The sequence below is a fragment of the Rhea americana genome, unplaced genomic scaffold (assembly GCF_003343005.1).
Source record: "Rhea americana isolate MKP2758 unplaced genomic scaffold, rheAme1 scaffold_9, whole genome shotgun sequence".
In the NCBI taxonomy this organism is placed as follows: Eukaryota; Metazoa; Chordata; class Aves; order Rheiformes; family Rheidae; genus Rhea; species Rhea americana.
Window position 1 is genome coordinate 6,385,045 of NW_028187088.1, and position 20,066 is coordinate 6,405,110.

The 20,066-nt window shown below is 37.4% G+C and overlaps 1 protein-coding gene across 1 annotated transcript in view; it reads left to right on the plus strand.

Moving 5' to 3' along the window:
• The window catches only part of DCP1B (decapping mRNA 1B), a 46,472-nt gene extending 31,271 nt beyond the window's left edge, over nt 1-15,201 (plus strand). The window contains exons 6-9 of the mRNA XM_085324023.1: nt 4,182-4,310; nt 5,067-5,906; nt 12,324-12,572; nt 14,203-15,201. Of these exons, the coding sequence (XP_085180149.1) occupies nt 4,182-4,310; nt 5,067-5,906; nt 12,324-12,572; nt 14,203-14,283 (1,299 nt within the window). The 3' untranslated portion in view covers nt 14,284-15,201. The remainder of the gene's footprint in view (nt 1-4,181; nt 4,311-5,066; nt 5,907-12,323; nt 12,573-14,202) is intronic.
• Nucleotides 15,202-20,066: the final 4,865 nt, after the last annotated feature.

Genomic DNA, 20,066 nt, shown 5'->3' on the forward strand with positions numbered 1-20,066 from the left:
ATAAATTGCAGGCATTTATCCTGGTGTTTAAAAAAAAAAAAAAAAAAAAAAAAGTTGATGGAGTTGCAAAACACTCCATACTAAGACTGGCATTGTTTGAGAGTCCATATGAACTGCCTGGCAAAGATGATAAAAGTTTGTAGAAAACAAACAAAATAAAATAACTCAAATCGAAGGATGACTATGCATAAGCTTGGAAGAACGTATAACACAATTTGTATGGGAAGTGCATTGAAAATGTAACTCAGAGTAAAAATGCAAAAGAAATCTTTGTTTAGTGTGAAAGTTTTAATTAGTTAGGCTTATGTTCTATGTTGTTTTTTCACATTTTCTTCTGTTCATTTTTTGTAGCAATCTATTTATAACTATTTTAAAGATGAACTGCAAAGCTGAAACTGAAACTTGAAACTTCAATTAAATATAGATYTCTATTGAATGCCTCCATTAATCAGGCCTTGAATCATACGGAAGGGAAATAAGCATGAACTAGCTTAAAAACAAAAAGAGAAAAGCAACCTTTTGCCTACCATGAAAAGACTTTGGACTTGGTTTTTCCCTTGAATTTTGAGGTGTCTTTAATCATGAAACTTACTCTGTRCTGTGAGATGGGTAGAGAGACTTTAGGTAAACAAAATACCTCATTATGGGGCAATTATTTCTAGGCCTTTGTTCAGAGAAGGGAAATACTGTAGTTAAGTTTGAATAGATTTCCACATCGAATGTGACCTACTCAGATTAGCCATGATGGACTCACTTGCATGATTTTATATTTAACTGAAATTTAATTTTGCTGTGAAGCTCTCCATTGCTGACAAAGTCAGTGTCTTGTTTTTCATGGTTTTCAAAGCTAGTGCTTGAGGCACTTTCTCACTTTATGCAGTAGTGATACAACAGGAAAGAAGATACAMGTGCTTCTTGTTTCTTTAAACCAAATGGATAAACTACCTGTAGCATGATTGTCTCTGTATGTTTTAAAATTATTTCTGAGAGCAGCATTTGAACCAGAAATTGCTGTACAATGGAAGATAGCCAAGTGCAATAGTAGAAAGCCAAGTGCCAGTGGAACTACACTTCTACTTTGTGAGAGCAAGTCTTCAGAAATTCATTGCAGAAGGCCGTCACTGTCCAAACACCCACAAGATGATTTTTGARCAGAAACTCACAGAATCTCAGAATCACTGGGGCTGGAAGGGAGCGCTGGAGATCAGCTAGTTGTTCAACTCCCCTGTTCAAAGTAGGATCAGTTAGAGCAGGTTACTCAGGTCCATGTCTAGTCAGGTTTTGAATATCTTCACAGATGGAAACTCTRCAACCTCTCTGGACAACCCGAACCCATTCCAGCATTTGACCACTCTCACAGTAAAAAAAATATATAATAATAAATCAATAATAATAAAAAATTCTTATGTTTAAATGTAGTTTCCTGTATTCCATTTTGTGCACACTGGTTCTTGTGCTTTCACTGCACACCACTGAGACGAGTCTGGCTCCATCTTCTTTTCACCTTTCCATTAGGTTTTTATACACATTGATAAGCTCTGCAGCGAGCCTTCTCTTTGCAAGGCTAAACAATCCCAGCTTTCTCAGCCTCTCCTCATATGAGAGATCCTTCAAGCTCTAATCATCTTTGTGGTCCTGCTCCAGTATGTCCACATCTCTTGTACTGGGGAGCCCAGAAGTGGACAGAGTACTCCAGACGTGGCCTCACCAGAGCTGAGCAGAGGGGAAGGATCGCCTCCCTTGACTCACTGGCAACACTCTGCGTCATGCAGCCAAGGATGCTGCTGGTCGTCTTTGCTGCGGAAGCGCATTGCTGGCTCCTGGTCAACTTGTCCACTAGGACTCCCAGGTCCTTTTCTACACAGCTGAGTCCCAGCTAGTCAGACCCCAACATACACCAGTACATAAGATTATTCCTCCCAAGCTGCAGGACTTTGCACTTCCCTTTGTTGAACTTTATGAGATTCCTGTCAGCCAGTTTTTCCAGCTTGCCAAGGTGACTCTGTACAGTAGCACCATCTGATGAATCTGCTGGTCCTCCCAGCTTGGTCTCATCTTGCTGAAGGAACACTGTCCCATCATCTGGGTCATTTATGAAGATGTTAAACAGTGTTGGACCCAGCGTTGATCTCCAGAGGATACCACTAGAGACTGGCCTCCAGGTGGACTTTATGCCACTGCTCACAACCCTTTGAGCCTAGCACATCAGCTGATTTTCAGTCCACATCACTGTCCTCTATTACAGCCTGTATATAGAGCCTGTATTTCATCAGCTAGTCTACAAAGATGTTATGGGAGACAGTGTTGTAATGCTTGCGAAAGCCAAGATAAGCAGTATCCACTGCTCTCCCCTCATCCACTGAGAGAATCATCTCATTGCAGAAGGCTATCAGGTTGGTCTAGCATGACCTCCCTGCTGTAAACGCATGCTGACTACTCCCAATCACCTTCTGGTCTTACTATGTTTAGAAATGGCTTCTAGGTGTAYTTGCTCCAAGAAAGAGGTAGAAAGGCTGGCTGGCCTGTAGTTCCCTGGATCCTCTAGAAGCGATATTTGCTTTCTTCCAGTCCTCACAAACACTCTCCGTTTGCCATGACCTTTCAAAGATAATTGAGAKTGGTCACACTGCATCAGCCAGCTCCTTTGGCACTCATGGGTGCATCCCATGGACTTGTCCGTGTTTGTTCCTTTACCAGATCCTCCTCATTATGTCAAACTTCTCCCTCATGTCTYGGGGGCCTGGCGTTCCTGAAGGCAGGTCTTAGCAGTGACAGGTGAAGGGAAGACCATGGCCTTTGTCACCAGGTCCCCTCAAACCCTCTCAAGAACTGAAGTTCTGTTTCACTGAACCATCCAGTGTTTGCTTGCTTTCATGTTTTACTGTTGTGGTTAAGTGTTAGAAATGAATGCTACAGACAGTTTTGTGTACTGCAGGGGGTCTAATTATTTTCTCACCTGACGTATTTGTGATAAAGAGTTTTTCACAAAGTTCTAGAAAAGACACTAATGTTTTCATAATCACATACCAGTGGCTCTACTGCATGAGAACAGCAATCTGTCTAGTGCAGTATTTTGTCTTCAGTAATGCATAATACTGGATTCTTTGGAGGAAGGAACAAGAAATYGAAGTTGATTATTCCTTACCAACCATTTTTTTTTCCTAGTACTCATTAGTCCTGAGGCATAAAACTTAGACCCATCAAATTTAGTTAATTAACTATGAATATTCTTGTTAGATATGATTAAATATTTATTAAATAATTCTTTAAAAACTTTTCCAGTTTCTTAGTATGAATAATTTAGCCGCAGAGACTTCCACTGTTTCACTATTTTCTTTTCCACTGAAAACAGCATTCCTTGCATGCTCATTACTTTTTTAGTTTCGTAACTATCCTCTTACTTTCTGTATAATATGAATAAGACCATTTAATTCACCTTTTGCTGTTCTATTTATTGTTTCTCTATATCTCTTTCATGCAGCATATTTGATGTCTCTTTTCTAAATTAAATGATATCCTTCTATCTTTATATATCAGTCTTTCCATGTCACTGATCAGTTTTAGTCATYGGTCTCAGCTTACCTATCTCCATATAAATACAATGATTAATATTGTCATACTTGATAAGGAAACATACTGATTCTATAAATGCAAGTTGATCTAAACCTTTTAATTGTTTTTCCATGTGGGTATATGTATCTTCTAAGTTCTYACACTGTGGTGTATTTACATAAAGGAGTTTAGGAGTTATAATCCCAWTTTTTAACAAAAAGCATTTGAAATGATGTTTATGTGCTGATAAATCCTCCATGTGACTAAACTACTTATAGGCTGTTATAGGATTAGCTGGCTGCTGATGCAGAAAAAGCATGCCTGTTGTTTAGTTTCTAAGGTGCCACACTGATTTTGTGCTAAATGCTGGAAAAGCAAAAAAATAAGAGAACTGAGATTAAACTAGAAGGGGAAACCTTGTACACAGGAAGTCTCAGATGAGTCTTTATTTGTGCATACGCTTTGTATTTTTAGAAAATTAGGTTGTAGTTGTTGTATTTCTTTCAGTAGAGTAACTTTTTATAAACAGTGCTAAAACTGATATTTTGGATTATTAAATACCTGACTGTGTTTGGATTTTATTATGGTAGAGAATTAAGGGAAAAGATACTTTTTTTTTTCTGTTGCAGTGTAAGACCTGCTCAGAGCCAAAACAAATGACTAGTTCCTCTGCTATCTATAACAACCCTAACCTAATCAAGCCAATTCCAGTGAAGCCTAGTGAAAATCAGCATCAACGAATATCTCAGCAAGGCAAGGTAAAATGCTGTACTTGTATTCTGATTAGTGCTGCTGTAACCCAGTAGYCATTTTGGGAATGCTTATTTAGGTCAGAAGGTCAGTGCAAGTATTCAGGGTGGAACTATGGTAAGGAATTATTTTAATGCAAAACTATCTGTTTATAAAAGACACCCTTCCCCATACCAATGATGTGGAGGCATTAAAATTACAGGCATACTACACCAATGCAACAAACAAATACTGATCTTTCAATTTTGGGATGCTGCTTTGGTGCCAAGCTCATCTAGCCAATTGCTGGACCACAGTTTGTTTTATGTTCTTTTTGTTTAAGTGAATTTAGTTAATTTAAATACAGAAAAATGTCTTGATATATCTTCAAGCTACATTKCATTGCAAAATCCTAAAAACTGAATCCAGTCAGCCATGACAGTGAGATGTACAAGAAGTGACACACCTTTGCACAAGGGCAGAATATTTCAGTCTCTTACTAGTATTGTAGTGTTAGCTGAAAAGGAAGATGCTCTTTCTTAGTATTTAAAGTGAAGCTGCTGCTGTCTCTCAGATTCACTGGTTTTCTCCCACATCAACAGCTTGACAACTGTTTCCTTGCCCTTCCTGTGTGACAATTGTTAAGACTTTTCTTGAGAGAAAAGATCAAAGTATAGTTTTCTCAGCTGTTGCTTGAGTATTGCTGGCTAAATTTTGTAGCCACCTTACGTGACTTAGCATGCAAAAGAGAACTATATTTACTTTTTTTCTTTTTCCCCTCACAGAATGTGGATCCTGAACCACAGCACTTGTCTCTGACGGCGCTGTTTGGAAAACAAGAAAAGCCAGATGTCTCAGAACCACATAATAAACAGCATCAAGAGAATCTTCCTGTTAGGCAGGGGGTGGTACGTTCATTGTCTTATGAAGAACCTAGCAGACATTCACCCTCTGCAGAGAAACAGCTTTGCCCAGCAATTCAAAAGCTTATGGTGCGTGGGACAGACCTTCATCCWCTTGCTGAGTTTCCAGAGAACCGACTCTGTGAAAATGGCAATATCCACCCTGTGGGTGAGACTTTCACAGGACTCTTCCAGCCTGTGACTTCTCAYGGCATTGCAACATCTCATGTAGTCCAGGATACTGCTGGCACTCAGAGCTTGTTACAGAAATTACAGGGTCAGTCRGGATCAGTCCCCAAGATGGACCCCAGTGCAACTGGACCTGTAAACTCAACAGCTTCTGTCTTCAGCAGGACTCCTGCTGCTGTTGGAGCACCAGCAGCACAGATAAATAGTCTGACCCAGCCACCTTTGGTATATTTCAATGGCTCCCTGCAAGGCCAGGCTTTGGAGGCTCAGACAGTTGGTAAAGAACAGTCCAAACTTTCTAGACAGCCACTTCCTCTCTCTGGCAATCAAGCATCTAATTCTGGGGTGATTTCGCCTCAAGAGTTACTGAAAAAGCTCCAAATAGTGCAACAAGAACAACAGTTGCATGTATCCAGCAGACCAACCTTGGCAGCTAAGTTTCCTGTTGTTACACAGAACACCAGTACACTGAAACCACTGGATTCCTGGATAGACAAGGCACCAGGTGCAGAAAAACAAAGCTCTCTCTTTCAGGTAAATAAGTAAGTTCAGAATTAAGAAGAAGACAAAAAATGGGKCTGTCTTTTGAACCTGGAGTTTTATAAGAGTAGTGTCTGTTTCTTTTTGGCTAGTATCTTCCTATATTGCCATCTTACACACATCATTCATTTTACAGGTAATAATTCTGTAGCAACATCAAGTAAGTTCTTTATTGCCAAGATATGATATTGTAAATACTGAAGGGTGAATCTCTTGCACATGAATAATGACCAAAATTAGGTCATACAGTTTTTCAGGGGCACTTTAAAAATTCACCTCTTTTTCAATTACCATACTTGTTCTCAGGCTATAGTGACTATTCACTAGTTATTGGATATAATGTTATTTGTAACTTTCCATGGTTGGAGGTATGGATTCCTATGCATGCCAATTGGATGCTAAAAGTTCAGGTCACTCATTTTTTAACAGCCATTTCTTAAGAATTTGTACATTGCTGAATTAATTCTCTTGTAACATAACTGCTACTCCTAGCTATTCAGTAGGGTTTTTTTTTATTATTATTTACTATATATTATTTTAAAAAGTTGCCTCGTGCCTGACTATCTTAAAAAGAACAAAGCCTGCATTCTGGTGATTGTGACTGAAAGCCAGATTGTGTCTTAGAAACTTCAAAGAAATTGTGTGTACCTCATGAGTAAATCTTCCTGTCCTTCCAAAGAGCCTCATGCCTCCTCCTAGACAACTACTGTCTTTTTAATAACTTCATTCTTCATAGGAGATGCTACACTTGAATGTTTTCCAAAGTCCTGWTTTGGGATGAGCATCTAAGCCCCCTTTAACTTCCTTTATTGTGGACAGTCTATCCTCAAGACCTGTGTTGTACTGCTGCCTTGAAGTTACTCTTCCAAGTAATAACAAAATATTYACCTTTTCAGTATAAAGTTTAAAAGCTGCTTTAATCTATTGCAACTTCTAAAAAAGCTGAATGAAAGACTGCAAAATGTTTCAGCATGCTGCACAAATCCCTTATTGTAGAAAGTTGCTCTATATCTGAAGATAACTGAAATGGCCATTTAACAATTAAAGGTCACATCTATCACAAACACTGACAGGTCAACATTTCTAATTCTGTGAGAGAGATCAGAAGAAGATGAATACAATATAGCCATTTATATATAACCATCTTTATTCTTTAATCAAAGCAGTGTGACTTTGAACCTGTGTGAAACAGTTTTTGGTGGATTAGTCACTCAAATTATTCAGAAGCAATTGCTTACAGATGGGTATYTGAGTACTAATGAATAAAAAGAGGATCTAGAGTTGCAATAATTTACTCCTGTTTTCCCTGGGAATGGAGATTACTTGCTATAAATGAAAGAAATTGTCTAGTTTACCAGGAAATGTACTGATAGCATGGAGACATGAGCCATTTCTACTTAGACRGTAAAAGTGAAATGAGGCAAGTGCCAACCTCTGGTTATAAGCCAGTGCACACTAACAAAAAATGGCCAAAATACTAAAGATTGGTACTGATGCTAATAAGTCCTTATTTGTTTATATTTATAAAAGAAAATGATGCTGACAGTTGCAATAAGGAAAGAGAATGAAATATGGGAAGAGAATAAAATATGAAAATATTCCCTGGAAAGGGAATCACAATTTCAGCTATTTTACTGCAAGGGTACAAATAGAACAACGGCTTGAGAAGAGAAAAATGCTCACTTTAAGAAGCCTTATTCACTTCAATTATTGCTGCAAGTGTGTGTCCTTTTTTTAAAAAAAGGGGAAAAAGAGGCAAGTAAGGAGACATTTACATGATTGAGACCAGACCAAGAAGATCTAGCCTTGCTAAGAGTAGCTTTACTGACTGATACAGCTACAGCTATTACCAAAACAGTATTAGATGCATTTCTTTTGACATATTCAATATTGTTTATAAGACTTAATATTAAAATGGTGTGACTAATGATATTTTAGGGCACCTAAAGCTTTGCAGTCTGGAAGGCATGGCTGCTTTCAGTAGACTTCCCCCTCTCCCCCCCAAAGAAAAAAAGGCCTAAAAATGAAGGAATTAGTCTTTCTTCTATAGAATGTCATGAATTAGCCAAATTAAATATTCCTACTCTTGAAAATTTTTGAAAGATAACTATCTGAAACAACCTTTAAAACCATCATTGATCTTTTTATAATCACATCCTTCTTGTAGACCACAGGCTTAAGTGCTGCCCTGCCTCCAGACAGACATCTTGAGTAAAATTGAATTGGCACAAATATATCTGTACATGCTTATGCAAAATTGATTAAAGCAGAGCCCAACAACAAATATGGTAAAAGGTTTGTTCTCTATAATTATTTATATTTTGGTATTGCATCTTCTACTATAATTCAGTGTACAGRAAAAACAAATTCAAGTCTAACAGGAATAGAAAGGTAGCTGGACAGTGTCTTTGTTGTTGGAAAAATAATTTTAAAGGAACACCCCACATACTTCARCAGTACTAAGAAGATGGAAGCAATAGTCTTTTCCACAACTGACACATTACAAGCCCAAATTTAAATTGGTTTCTGCTTCATCTSCATATGGTGTAAGAGCTGTGATCTCCCACGTAGAAAGGAAGAGACCAGTCACCAAAATAAAATTTTAGCAAAAGCTAAAGAATAATACTCGAAAGCATTCAGTCTKGTGCCAGCCCTATTCTGAGATGTATTTCTTATTTGGACAATGAGCAACATGTGCTTAAGCTGCAATAAAAAAGCATTAATCTGCATTAGGCTTTAAAACATGGGTTTAGAATTAGGCATGAGTTGTCCTGATTAGAGATACATGAGTGCTTAAGCGTTTATGTTAATCAGTTATGGTTTTAAAAGTGCTTACAATAACCTTGACACAAATGTATCTTTTCTTTTTTAAAAAGCCACTTATTTTTCAGACCATTTGACCATTTGTCTCTTTTCTTGGATCATTTTCTATCAGAAACACATTTTGTATATCATATATTGTTTCTACTGAATTTGTGAATTTGAATTTGTACATGCTATCTGGTAGGAGAGTCACACCATTTCCTATTGATTATCTTGACTGCAGTTTCAGCATGAGATTGTAAAGATGCACAGAGCAAGGCAACTACTAAGTTAAATTTGCCATGGAAAATTATGTAAGATTCTGCTGTTAAATATCAATTAAAATTTTCTGATTTAAACTTGGGAAGATGAAGCAATGTTAGCATCAGCGTTGTAGCCAGCTATGTTTTAACAGTGACTGCATTTTAAAGTTCCTGAATCATTCTTAGATTAAATGCTCTGAGTTTTAAATAATGCTCACTGAAAACAGCTGGTGGCCCACAACATCTGCGCTGGCTACTGATGTTCTAGGGAAGCGGTTGATGCATATGGAATTGTGCATGTTTAGGGAGCAACGGTGGTTGCTAATTTACATTACAGGGGAGCCAGTGCATTTCTTGGTTCATGGTGTGATATGAATTTACCAGCTGTCCTGTCATCTAAGTGCCACCAGCAATGCAGAATAACAGAAAGAGGTATTTTAGTGAGATCTCCCTATAGAGAAGGGATATTATATGCTGCAGAAATCTTCTTGCACATTTTTCATTGTTCATATTTCATTAGTGTACAACTGATGCTAGACTGTTACTCTGTTATTAGTGATTYGGTGGTTTAAGTGTTGACCTGATAAAGCTGGAGATAATTCAAGAGAGACTGGATGAACAAGCARCTCGAGATAAATTCTATGAGAAAGTTGTTGTTGAGTAGCATTTTGGAAGGGTTATTGTGTCCTCATGGGCAATTACTCAAAGCTGAAAGATTAGCCTGAAGGCTACATGTCCCTACTAAGCATTTTCAGCAAAGCATGGTACTACAGGAATTCCAGTAGTAGTGCCAAGATCAGCATCCAGAGCTGATGATGGAACTCATCCCAGTGACTGAAGATTATTTAAACTAAAATCTAAACTGAAGATTCCTCCTTACATTTTGAAAAGAAACTGTTCTGTTTATGTAAAAGTTTGAAAAATGGCAGAAGCTTTGAACACAAGTGTTAACAGAAAATACATTTTAAAGTTTTCACACAGAAACAAATACTGTGCACCGAAAAATGATACTTGTATTTTCTATTCCTGTTTTGAGACAACTAAATGTATTACAGTAACTTGTAGATATTAGCTATGTCATCAGTAGATGGCAGTATTGCTTACTACTTTTAGCTTCCATATGCTTGGCAAGTCCTAACAAACACCTGTTTTATCCATGAAAAACAGATTTTTTTCAGATATCTCCTAAACCACAACGTGTGTATCTGTTTGATAGTTGTAGATTATGTATTAAGAGCATAGTTTWTGTCAGGTTTTTTTTGTGTCAGACTAGAGCAAAATGTCTTTTGGTTTCTAGAGATGTGTCATTTAGGTGTTTGGCATGCGATTTCTCAGATTCATGAGAATTCAGAGCCAACTGGAGGGACAGTTTCTSTGCTCTAGTTGCTCACCACCATTCCTTTACTGGCGTTCTTACCCTTGCCAAGCAGTTTGTATAAGCACTCGTTAAATCACTTTAGGAAAAATCATCTGGTTTAAGCTAACTTGGCCAATTTTGCTTAAACTAACTTGGCCAGTTTTGCTTGAGGTGAACTAAAGGCAAGTCGCTAGAGCTGCGTGGTTGAGCAGAGCAGAAGTGCTGTGATCAGTGCCTGGAGGCAGTGAACCTTCCACAGGCACGTTTGGAGGAGTACATCTGTCCAGAGCCTCARTGTCTCACTCCACAGAGCTATGGCACTTTGGGCATACATTGGTTCTTTTCTAAAATGAACTTCTTTTTTAAGCATAGTTGTACATATATATGTACTACCTTACTGCTTGAAGGAAACCTAGAGTGAGTTAAGAATACCTTAACTCATTCAGGAGCATTGTGATAAGGACTTCATTTCTGTTATGATTGTGTCATGAAGTAGAAGAAAAGCTGTAGGTGGCRAGTCGTTTTCAAATAGTATTCTAGCTTTCAGAAGCCATATTTAAACAAAGTAACAATATTTACCTAAAAAAGTGTTATTACTAGGAAATTTTTGTATAAAGTGTGTATGGCATGCTTTCTAATATCCACAAGTCTTTCCTGTCCCCTAGCCTTTCTGCTTTCTCAAATTTAGTATAAACTAGCATGAGATTGATCCTCCTTGATTCTTTATATTTCTCTTCATATGGTGCTATAACTAAAAATACTCAGAAGTGTCTTGAGCAAAAAAATTGTAACTAGGGGTAAGAGAAGCTGCAAAAATACGGATTTTCTTTAATAAACATCATTGTTTTTGCACAGCTAGCAGATAAACCTCGGCTTTATTTTCTTATTTAATTTACTTAATTTCATTTCAAGATTTAAATGTAACCCAAGACTCAGAGAAAATGAAATGATTCAGTAGCTTTTGACCTTTGCACAGTAGCAATGAGTCATGTTCCAGTCCCAAACAGAGGAGCTGAGGTGGGCTTATACTAATTCTTTTTATGTTTTATTCTTTAAAGAAAAAGATTGGATACCTGAATAGGGAGGAGATAGCTGATCAAGATTTATTACTAGAGTTACCCAAAGAATGTTCTAATATCTAAAATCTTAGTGAATAAACTTTCCATAATGTCTTATATCTGCTAGTATTGCTAGTCTTGCATGTTTTAGAGGTCCCAAATGCATCACAAAATTTAAAATTTCTTTGACACATAATCTATTTTCAGATTGGTATGGGTATGATAAAGAGGGAACTCACAGAACTACAGAAGCATCTGTATTTTCTTTGAGGACCTTTTTTGATTTTGTGAACTGAATGTGAGCTGGGTAGATTATGGGTAAGTTCTATTTCTGATGGTACCATCAGCTCGCAGTAGCTCTTCAGATATGTCATGTAATCTCTGTTTCCATTCCGCCCCTCTTATGTAAAATGAGGATATAAAAGTTTAAAAGCATATAAAAGTAAAAAAGTAAAAAAGTAAAATGAGGATATTTACAGTAGTTTGGAAGTTATTACTGGAAAATACTTTTGAGTATTAGGTGTAAAGTGTTAGTCTTCAATAATCGCATTTGCATGTAAGCAAGTGTATTCTCAAAGGTGTGACTTAAGGAGAGCACCTATGTAGAAAACATAGCTATTGTATTCCCAGAGTGTTGATGTTTGGTAAGTCTAATTTCTGTAATAAGATTCTCTAGTATTTATATCATTTGCCTATCAACTGGACTTAATTGCATTTGAATCTATTACTGCATTCTGCAGTTGGAGGGAAGGCCTTTTAGTTTGGAAATAGATTGTATAAGTGGTCCTGAATTGGAGTTTCACTTGTCTAGACTCTGATCTCCAGCAGTTTGTATACCTCTTGTCGAAACTGCAGTTTTCACCATCTTTATTCCCAGATCAGTAATTAGATAAGTTGTTCAATTGATGACTTTTTTTTTTCATATGGACAGGTAATCTCACCTCAGCGTATTCCTGCCACTGTGACTCCTACCTTGTTGATGTCTCCAATGGTGTTCACTCAGTCCACACCTGCTCCACCCAAAGCAAATGAAAGTGGGCGATTAGCAGCAGCCACCCAAGAACCTACTGCTAGCTCTGCTAGCCTTCTCCTGCCACTGCAAACCCCGGAGCCATCTGTGGTCAATAGCAACTCGGTGACAAAGATGCAGCTGCAGGAAACACTTTTACACCTGATTCAGGTAGAGTGTCAAGACTACTTTGTCCTACTTTCCTTAAAGCTCTTACTTGTGTTTTGGTTTAAACACCTATGCACCTAATGGTTACAGCCATCTGTGTGGAGCCTATATGAGTAATTAAAATGCATGCTGAAGTGGTGCTGTGCTAAGGGAGTACTACGTCACAGACCAGGAAGGTGATAGGTTTTCTCTGCAAATTGCTGGCTTAACTGCATTTTGATTAATGCATGTAGTTCTGTGTTCAAGAAAGATAATAAATTTGAAGGAAAACAACAAACATGATTGAAGGCTTCAGAAAGTTGGCATATGAGCCAGAAAGATATAATAAATATCTTTAGCTAAGGATAAATAATGTGTGATTATGCTAGCTGCCAAATATTTTCAGAGATGCATGTTAACAGTAAGAGGAATCCAGATGGGAAATGAAAATCACAGAACGATGCAAAAGCAAATGCAAAATGAATTGGAGACACAGGTTTAGGGTTCCAGTTTGTAGACCAAAACTATATGTCTGTATGACTTTGGAATAAAAATAAAAGTAATTATTGGAATGTTGAAGTGACTCATTTAAAATTCAATTTAAATTATAGACCCAGAAAGACAATAATATCTTTAACAAATAAGAGGCTTTTCTCATTTTTCTCTGTATTTTTAGTTTGGGAGTAAAAAAGAAAAAATACTACATTGTCCTATCTTTACATACTTGGAATATCTGGATAGTAGGAAAGCCATACCTTAAGTTAAAAAGAAAACTAGTCAAGGAAAATTGGATTTTAACCTCTGAAACTGTACTTGCAAGCGTGCATTGGACCCTGCTATTCTTGATGGTAGTAAGGGCTAAGTGAGTTGCCTGGAAATTATTTGCTGTTTGATACTGTGATACTGACTGCCAATTTCTCACCTGTTATTTTCTGATTTATAACTGCAATCTCAGATGCTCCCGATTTTCCTCAAGGAATATCCCGATTTTAATTATCTTCATATATTCATGTGAGCTACTTACGACATTCTTTCTTAATTTGAGTTGACCAGTTCTTGCAAAATGATCTTCAGAAGGAAAAGGTTAAACAAGCATCAAAGCAAAAGGAGCAGCATCAGTTAGGAGCATTAAGTCTAAAAGAGCTAAACAAGATGCAAGGATTTGCCCAGGTAGGATTTAGTACAGGATCAAAAAACACAGTGTTTCTCTGTTCCTTCAGACATCTTTGGCATTATTATTGAAGTAATGGAGGAAACTACTTAAAGAAACCCCTAGGTTAATGAGAGTAGAGGGAAGAAATTAGAAGGATATATCATCACTGCAATATCATATAAGAATATTTTACTCAAGTTAAATACACTATGAGTCTGCAAAATCTACTTTCTGTGTATTCATTATTCTTACAGAGATACAGTCAGGTTTGCCAGAGTAAAATTTTATGTTCTCGTATACCAAAATTCTTGTAGGGCCACTAGCAAGACTTGGAAGTAATGTGTATTTTTGGTAGTGGAAATAAGCCTTCCTACACCTGGCTTTTTTAAATAGAAAAAGGATGAAAATATTTATTCCATGAAATGGGAAGAACTTTTAATCTCTTTAACAAAGAACCTCTATTTTGTAGTAACCACTATCTGTTTTTTTTTTTTTTTTCAGAATGACGACAACTTCTTAAATATTATTTATGAAGCATATCTCTTCAGTGTGAGAAAGGCAGCAATGAAAAAGTCTATGTGAAAGATGATTTTTAAATTAAATTTCTATGACTACCTGAATCCAGGGGAAAAGTTTCAAATTTTTCAAGTAATGTTATGTTTAAAAGCTTCTGCCTTTAAAAAAAATTAAACTGAAATGAATGGTCTTCAGGCACTTTGCATATGCGTAGATTTTACTTATTGGCAAGTACATAATGTACTGAGAAAAAGGTGGGTGGAAACGGATTGTGCCTTCGGGGAGGGGAGTGTCACGATACTGAAGACTTAATCACAAAATATCTTAAATTATTTTTCTTATATGGGCCCATACCTAGAATTGTTATTCCTGCATAAAGACTCTGTTCTCAGAGGTCAGTTTCCTTTTTTTAATTATACTGTGGTTATTCATCAACTAGGTATTTTACATGAATTTTCTCTGAAAGAGATGCCATATGCAGCTTTCAAAATGAACGATACCCACTTTTGACCACATGGTGGCAATGTTGGACTATTTTTAGCCCTGTGAAAATACTGGAGAAATTCTGAAACTGAAAGATTTGAGTAGACTTCCATCACCTTGTTTAGTTCTCTGCAAAGCAATTTAGAAACTATTTAGAAGAAATGTCGTGATTTTCCCCCAAATTTTTGTAGAAAAATCTTCTTCTATTTTAACAGGAATATTTTTAGCTAGTTGTAGTAATGGGACTCTGGGAGGCCTTTGACAAATTGGGGTGAGAGGGGGGTTGTTTGTGATTATTGCTGTCAGCATAGCTTCAGGTGGCACTGGAGTCATGTTTCTGTTCTTCCAGATCGAATCTGCATTACTGTAAGCGATGTACAACTTTGTTAAGAGGGAGGCTACCTGGTGTAAAAGTCCTGGATTTCTTTTCAGTGTGTTCGTGGAGCACAATGATTTCATTGAACCATTTCTACAAAACAAAATAAAATGGACTTATCTCTACTATGCAGTGACTTCATCTTGTTATACCACAGACTATGTATTTAGAATTGTTGGATTGCTCCTATTTTAGCATGTTTTTACACTTGGCAGAAGACACATTAATAAGATTTTAAATCAATTCAAATTTAAATTATTGAAAGAAATAATATGTATATTTTTATTAGCATCTGCTGCTGAAGTGCCAGTTTACTACAGTTTAGGAATCCAGTGCCAGTTGCTCAGGGAGACATTTCTTTCATGGTACAGAGAGCCCAATCTGTAATGCATAAATGAGTATACACTCCTCTTTGCTCTGAGCAGTGCTGTAGGCACAACTCTGTAGCCTCATCTGTGAAGGAAAGGTTCTTCAGTGTAAATTAGGATGCAAGTTTCAATTAGTATATTATAACTATTTGCATAGTTGCCCCCATCCCCTGTATAACTGTCCTTACTCTGGTGTAAGAGCGGGATTTGGAGGGTTTGGTTTGGGTTTTCTGCTTAGATTTCTTGGGAAAGAGTTTAGGCCAAATCAAAAAAAAAAAAAAGAAAAAAAAGAAAAAACTACTTTCTTTATACATGAGTGAATAACCCCATGGAACTTGTGCCTGCAGAACTGATGGGCTTTTTCTATGCAGGCTAGCTTGTAGAAAGCAAGTGGTATTCCRGCTCTGTTTTGTTATCGATTTGCTTATGACTCTTGCAGACTCTGTGGAAAGAAYATGTTGCACAGATATCATGAAAGGCAGAATTTTAAAGATAGCAAGTCTTGATTCTAATCCTATAGCCCTTATAAAGTTATGTGATCCTACTGAGTTATTTTGAATTACTTCCGAAATGAACTGGTGTGAAAGAAATTGGCCTCTACACAAAAGCATTTATATAAGAATAGATAGTCATATGATAAGTATTTGTGATTCTGGATTATTTGAGAGTGTAATTTAAACATAGTTAAGTCTTAACTTGACAGGTAGAACTTTTGTTATAGCGGAGGGGGGAGAGGTGGAGCGAATCCAGCTCAGCTCTGAAGCATTTCAGGTTGTATTAGTGGTAAGCTTCCTAGTCATGGGAGAAACATTTTTATTTACAGAAAAGCAATTCTGATGTAGAAATATTTAAAGCATCCTAATTTATTGGGTTTTGAGATATTTTAAAAATTGAAATGCAGATTATTTGAAAACCTCTGTTAACTCCGGATATGTATGACTACAATGGTATTCACACTATGCCTAACACACTGAAGCCACTCTTCAAGCRCACGAGGGTAAAGCAAATGGTTTCTACTCTCTGATCTCTTTTCTGGTTACATCTACACCACRTAGCACTGACAGAGTTGGTTTTCTCCCATCCTCACTGTATTTTGTTATAAGGAATATCTGGGWTTGTTCGGGAGGCAGATACCTGTCTTTCATGGAGTGAAGTAAAGAAGGGCATGTGACAAAGGARGGAGATGCCATTTAAACTGGCTTCCACACTTACAAAGAACAGCAGATGTAAGAAGGTAAAATGAGACTCAAAGAAACTGAAWTTTATGACCACAAAGGAAGAAAAATAGAGAATTCTCATGAGAAACTTCTTGTTTTCTAGGTTTCTATTTCAGATTGTGGGATCTGCCCCTTTAGAGATGTTTGGGAATTGGAGTCTGAGTTTGGAATCATACTGATGTCTAAAACTGTGACATGCCCCTTTTCTCTTTTTCCTATTGCAAACCAAAGTGTCTGTTTCAGAAAAAGGCTTTTTCTCAAAATATAATCAGAGCCTCTCAGTACCATAGAAAAGCTGGAGGATCCTCATGTATTACTGAAAACTTCATCTCTCCGTTTCTCTATTATGAYTTGCTTAATAGCTTTTTTTATCAGCTGGGAATTTCCCTTTATGCAAGTCTTTGCATGGTGTTGGAAAATTTAATTCAGGTTTTATAGATCACCTCCAAGCTAGAGTACTTCTGAACATTTGGGTTCCCTGAGTTGTTTTAGTTTTAAGATGTTATTAGAACTTGGGAGCACTTAAACTTACAATGCCTTTAGAGAGGAAAAGGCCACTGCATTTAGGCTGCTACTCTTTGGGCCTGTACCCCCCCCCCCTTTTTTTTTTTCTTAAATAGGAAAAAAGGAAGCAGAAAATCAGAAGGTGTGTAAGGATTACATTAACTTTGCACTAGGCACTTCCACAGTATGCATGCTGGGGGCAAGTAGAGGCGGCAGAGGATATTCTTGTCATACTGTTGTGTTCCCTAATATATTGCTTTTTATTTTTTCAGTAGAATGCATACATTTTGTATTGGGGCTTAGCAAGAATTCCAGAAGTTGCAGCAGTGCTTTGTTATGCATTAATCCCAGTCTCAACATTGAACTGATGTTAGTTTTCAGTATATTTCCACTTTAACCACTGTTTACTTCCTTAAAAAGATTCCATATATATAAAACTACAGTGAGAAGACAAGTAGAAAGTCAGCGAAATACAGAAGCATGATCTTTGGCTAATTCTAGCTCTGTTTATCATGGAAATCTGTAATACTCAGTGAAGCCATGCAAACCTTTCCTCAGGCTCTTCTCCGAAAATTCAAATCCTTTATCTGATTTTTATGCATTAGGTGCCTACTGCTCCTCTATTTACTCCTCGTTGTTGTTGCAAAGGGGATAATTAAAACTGTACAGCAAAATAAAATTTTCCAGAAGCAGGATGCAGCTGAATAGGCAGGATGGTTGGTCTCCTCTGACAGCCTATTTGGAATATGTGGAGCTTTGAATTTCAATCATAAGTGCAGTGAGTATTCTAGATATCTTTGTCCCTTTAGAATATTAAAATCACAGTTTAATATTTTAGCAGAGTTGGAGATCATTGCTGAGAAAAAGGCAAGATTAGAAAAGATTTTTTCAGTAAGCATTTGAGGCTCTAATGTAGAAAATATTACAAGAAGGAAGCTTTTCCCAGAAGGATTCCTGAAATGTAGAAAAAGGCAAAATTCCAGTCATTAAAATAAATAATTTACTAAAAAAAAGAATCCTCAGTCAAACTACAGTAACCTTTAATGCTAGTCCTGACTAAGGACTTTTAAGAGACTCGTAAGACTCTTTGCCTTTTCCAAAGTGCTACTGATATCTGTAACAAGCTTGTTCTGACCTCTGTGCTCAGCTGAGCTGGGAATTCAAGAGGGGGGAGCTTGGAATATACAGGCTGGAGAAGGAAAACGTGGTTCTGCAAGACACGGAAGAAACAAAGGCTGCAGCTTGATAAACACTTTAAGCTGGTGCTGCTGCTGCTGCGGCAGCCTGTMCCAGCCACCCACTCCTAGCTGCTCATTCCTGCTCCCACCTGTCCTTCCTTCCTTTTTTCTTCTTTTTTTTCCCCCTCCTTGTTTTTTATCTTGATGGAAGTAGCTACATCCTGAAATGCATTGCAGAATTAGTCCAGGTTAAGACTCCTCCCCACCCCAAGGTTAGTTTTAACCAAGATCAGTTTAGTGGGCAGCTGCACAAGCACCTACACCAGCATAGGGATGGAGTGTGCAGCAGTGGGAATGAATGCRCGGGAGCTAAGGAGAGGAAAGCGAGGCAGGAGACTTGAGCTGCAGTACTGCCTTAAACTGACTTGAAGCATTTCTGAAACTGTAATCTAAGGGTCTTTTCCTCTTCACTGACTTTGATACTCTGAGACAATACACAAAGATCAAAATGCAACTTCATTTTTATCTGCTACTTTGGCTGTATGTGGAAATCCATTAAGGTGTTTGCAGATGCCTCTGCAGAGGGTAGTTACTGTTCATGAGCTGTAGGGCCAGTGGAAAGACAAGATCCTCTTGAGAATAAGTCAGAGCACAAACCTAATTTAGCCTGGGAGATTAGCAGGGCTGGGCTAAAGTTAGCCTTTGCAAACACCTTCCCCCTCCTCGTCCATGTGCTGAAACAAGACTGATACCAGAGTGGATCCCTACTTCTCACAATATAGCAATATAGCAGATGTTTGAATTACTTTTTTTTTTCTTTTTATTTTGAGACAGAGATGGTATCATCAAACATGAACTGACTGTTCAGATATAAATCTGCCCAACCTGGAAGTGAATGAGAAATGCAGGGACAATTAAAGTCCAGGTTCCCTTTATGGATAGCTGAGAATACTACTAAAATAAACAGGAAATAAGCACTGGAAAGATTAAGGGGAGAGGAAATCAAATTTTAGGTAAATTTATGTAATAATTTCTAGAGAAAGCGTGTCCAGTGTATGAACACCTTTACCTTGTAGTTGTTACAAAAAGAATTCTAGTTGCAAGTAATCTCCATGCATCTTCCTTTTAAAAAGTGAGCAACATAGTAAAGACTTCCATAGAACGAATTTAGAACAAACATCTAGTATATAGAGTGGGAAGTCGCTACATACTTTGTGAGAGTCACTTGAGTAATAAAAGACTTTTCTGAAACTATTTTGGACATATATTAGTTAAAAGCCTTTTTTATTGTGTTCTGATAAAAATTTGGAGAAACAGCAAAGCAAGCTGTGACTTCAGAACAACGTATCTGCACTAACAACAGCAGTCAGTAGAGGCAGAAGAATGAGAAAAACCCCTCTGGTCATGTGGTGACCAAACTAAAGTCAAGAAATAGAAAGGATCAGCCCTTACCGTACTATCAGGAAGTTAGTAGCCTCTTTTCAAGCCATGAGGGGAACTATAGGAAATGATGGCAAAGTCCTCAAACTGCTACAGGGTGCCTAGGGGGATGTTAATCCTGCTGTTGGATGTTGTGTAAATATTAACTCCTGTCTTGCCCAAGTACTGCCATCATGCATCATGGGTACCAAGCGCAGTAGTGAACGGTGGTGTGCATCTCTGTTACAGCAAATAGCTTTTGGTATACCCATAGGTACTGATTTCTTCACCCAGTTCCTGAAAT